Source organism: Sander lucioperca, chromosome 10 (assembly GCF_008315115.2).
Source record: "Sander lucioperca isolate FBNREF2018 chromosome 10, SLUC_FBN_1.2, whole genome shotgun sequence".
NCBI classification, from domain to species: Eukaryota; Metazoa; Chordata; class Actinopteri; order Perciformes; family Percidae; genus Sander; species Sander lucioperca.
This window is the reverse complement of record NC_050182.1, coordinates 1,551,957-1,554,456: the sequence shown is the minus strand read 5'-3', so window position 1 is coordinate 1,554,456 and position 2,500 is coordinate 1,551,957. Positions and strand designations below refer to the sequence as shown.

The 2,500-nt window shown below is 45.5% G+C and overlaps 1 protein-coding gene across 1 annotated transcript in view; it reads left to right on the top strand.

Annotated features, from left to right (window-relative positions):
- The window catches only part of tg (thyroglobulin), a 53,152-nt gene that overhangs the window by 18,427 nt on the left and 32,225 nt on the right, over positions 1-2,500 (top strand). Inside the window, exons 21-22 of the mRNA XM_036006347.1 lie at positions 1,369-1,527; positions 1,619-1,762. Of these exons, the coding sequence (XP_035862240.1) occupies positions 1,369-1,527; positions 1,619-1,762 (303 nt within the window). The remainder of the gene's footprint in view (positions 1-1,368; positions 1,528-1,618; positions 1,763-2,500) is intronic.

The window sequence follows — 2,500 nt, the reverse complement described above, 5'->3', positions numbered from 1 at the left end:
CGCGCTTGGTTCGGGACTATTGCCGTCCCTTTAGCGCTTTAAGTAAACGTGCTTGGTCGGGACTATTGCCGTCCCTTTAGCGCTTTAAGTAAACGAGCTTGGTCGGGACTATTGCCGTCCCTTTCGTGCCGTCCCTTTAGCACCGTCCCTTTTGCGCTTTAAGTTAACGCGCTTGGTCGGGACTATTGCCGTCCCTTTAGCGCTATAAGTAAACGTTCTTGGTCGGGACTATTGCCGTCCCTTTAGCGCTTTAAGTAAACGTGCTTGGTCGGGACTATTGCCGTCCCTTTAGCGCTTTAAGTAAACGTGCTTGGTCGGGACTATTGCCGTCCCTTTAGCGCTTTAAGTAAACGTGCTTGGTCGGGACTATTGCCGTCCCTTTAGCGCTTTAAGTAAACGAGCTTGGTCGGGACTATTGCCGTCCCTTTCGTGCCGTCCCTTTAGCACCGTCCCTTTTGCGCTTTAAGTTAACGCGCTTGGTCGGGACTATTGCCGTCCCTTTAGCGCTATAAGTAAACGTGCTGGGTCAGGACTATTGCCGTCCCTTTAGCGCTATAAGTAAACGTGCTTGGTCAGGACTATTGCCGTCCCTTTAGCGCTATAAGTAAACGTCTTGGTCGGGACTATTGCCGTCCCTTTAGCGCTATAAGTAAACGTGCTTGGTCGGGACTATTGCCGTCGCTTTGGCGCTATAAGTAAACGCGCTTGGTCGGGACTATCGCCGTCCCTTTAGCGCTTTAAGTAAACGCGCTTGGTCGGGACTATTGCCGTCCCTTTAGCACCCCCTTTCTCTCCTGGGTGAAAGTCCTGTGTTTGAATTTTTTAATAAAAATCTTTTAAGGCCATTTTCTCTAAATGAGTTTTTTCTCACACTCTGAATGAAGATTTTCCATTTCTGTAGCACCTACACACACCAAATTTTACCGTTGTATTCCTTGCTATATTTTGAAGGATTTTACAGAGGGATTTGTTGATATATCATTCTTGGCCTGATTTATATGACATTTTATGCCTAAAAATAGGGCGGAAATCCATTTTCTAAGGCTATTGGCAGTATTTTCTGATTTACTGGGTAAAAAAACTGAGATATTCATAATCCCCTCTGTGAATGTCTTTTAATTGAACATATCAACAAAATGCAAAAAGAATTTTGACCCTTGTTTTTTTCAATGGTCAGATTCTTCGCTTCAAAATATAAGCAAATTAGCCCATATTTAATTAGATATAGCGCAATTAGCATATTTAACCATACAATTACAGAAAACATGCAATACATTTTTTTATCCTATTTATGTGAGTAATCAACTGGTAAAGTTTCATGGTGATGTCTGTGGGTTAAAAATGTTGCCCTATTCACCTGTCTGTCAGGTCTGTTTCTGAATGAGTCCAGACTTCTGGAGGGGGTTCGGGGACTTCTGGGTAATATCCGATCCATGCTTACGTCAGAACCCAAACTGGTTTCCGTGACAACACCAGTCTTCGGCTGTTCCCGCGGTCACCGCCTGGCCAGTGACGGTGAAGGCTGCGGTAAGTTCAGTTCACGTCTTTTGTTCATCGCAGCCGACGGTAACATCTGGTCTGTGTTTCAGTTGCTCTCCATCTCTGTTTTTATTCGCAGTCGTCTGTCCTGCCGGAAGTTTCTCCAGGCAGGGGGCGTGTCTCCTGTGTCCTCAGGGAACCTATCAGGACGAAGAGGGGCGGGACTTCTGCGACAGGTGTCCCAGAGGCTCCTCACCTGCTGGAGCATCATCTGTCAATCAATGTGAGTCCTCCCACAGAAAGAAGGAAAAGTCAGTGACAGACAAAATATCAATACGGCAATATATTGTTGACCTCCTTCCTATGAGAATTGATATGCTGGTGCCAAAGATAGATTTTTCTGTCTTTTGTATTTTAAGAATTTTTTGGGGGGCTTCTCCCTTTATTTGATAGTGACAGTGGATAGACAGGAAAGGGGGAGAGGGGGGAGAGAGAGAGGGGGGATGACATGCAGCGAAGGGCCGCAGGTCGGACTCAAACCTGGGCCGCTGCAAAGGACTCAGCCTACATGGGGCGAACTGGTGAGCTTGAGGTCGCCCTTAAATATCGATATTTTAATTAATAAAATAAAGTGCTGTGAATAGATTTCCCTGCTCCCAGAATGGCTTCATGGCTCCTCGAGGCAGCGCTTAAAGCATGAACGAGGGAAAATAACAGATGTCCAAGCCACGGTTAAGTCCAACTCTGTGTTGTAGTAAATTATAGATCCGACGCCAGGGCCAGATTAAAGGCTTGGACCCAGGGACGGCTCTAGAAAATGATTTATGCGGTGGCAAGAGGGGGGCAGAAATTTTTGAGGGGTGGCAACATATGGCAGACGTATATATACTGAATTTAATCACAGTTATCACAGTTTGATGAGAAATAGTATGTACACATTACAAAAGGGCACAGGCTGCCATTTACAAACTCATACAGACAAACTTAATCTCATGCAATCAAAGGGAAGTCCTCTGTTGAT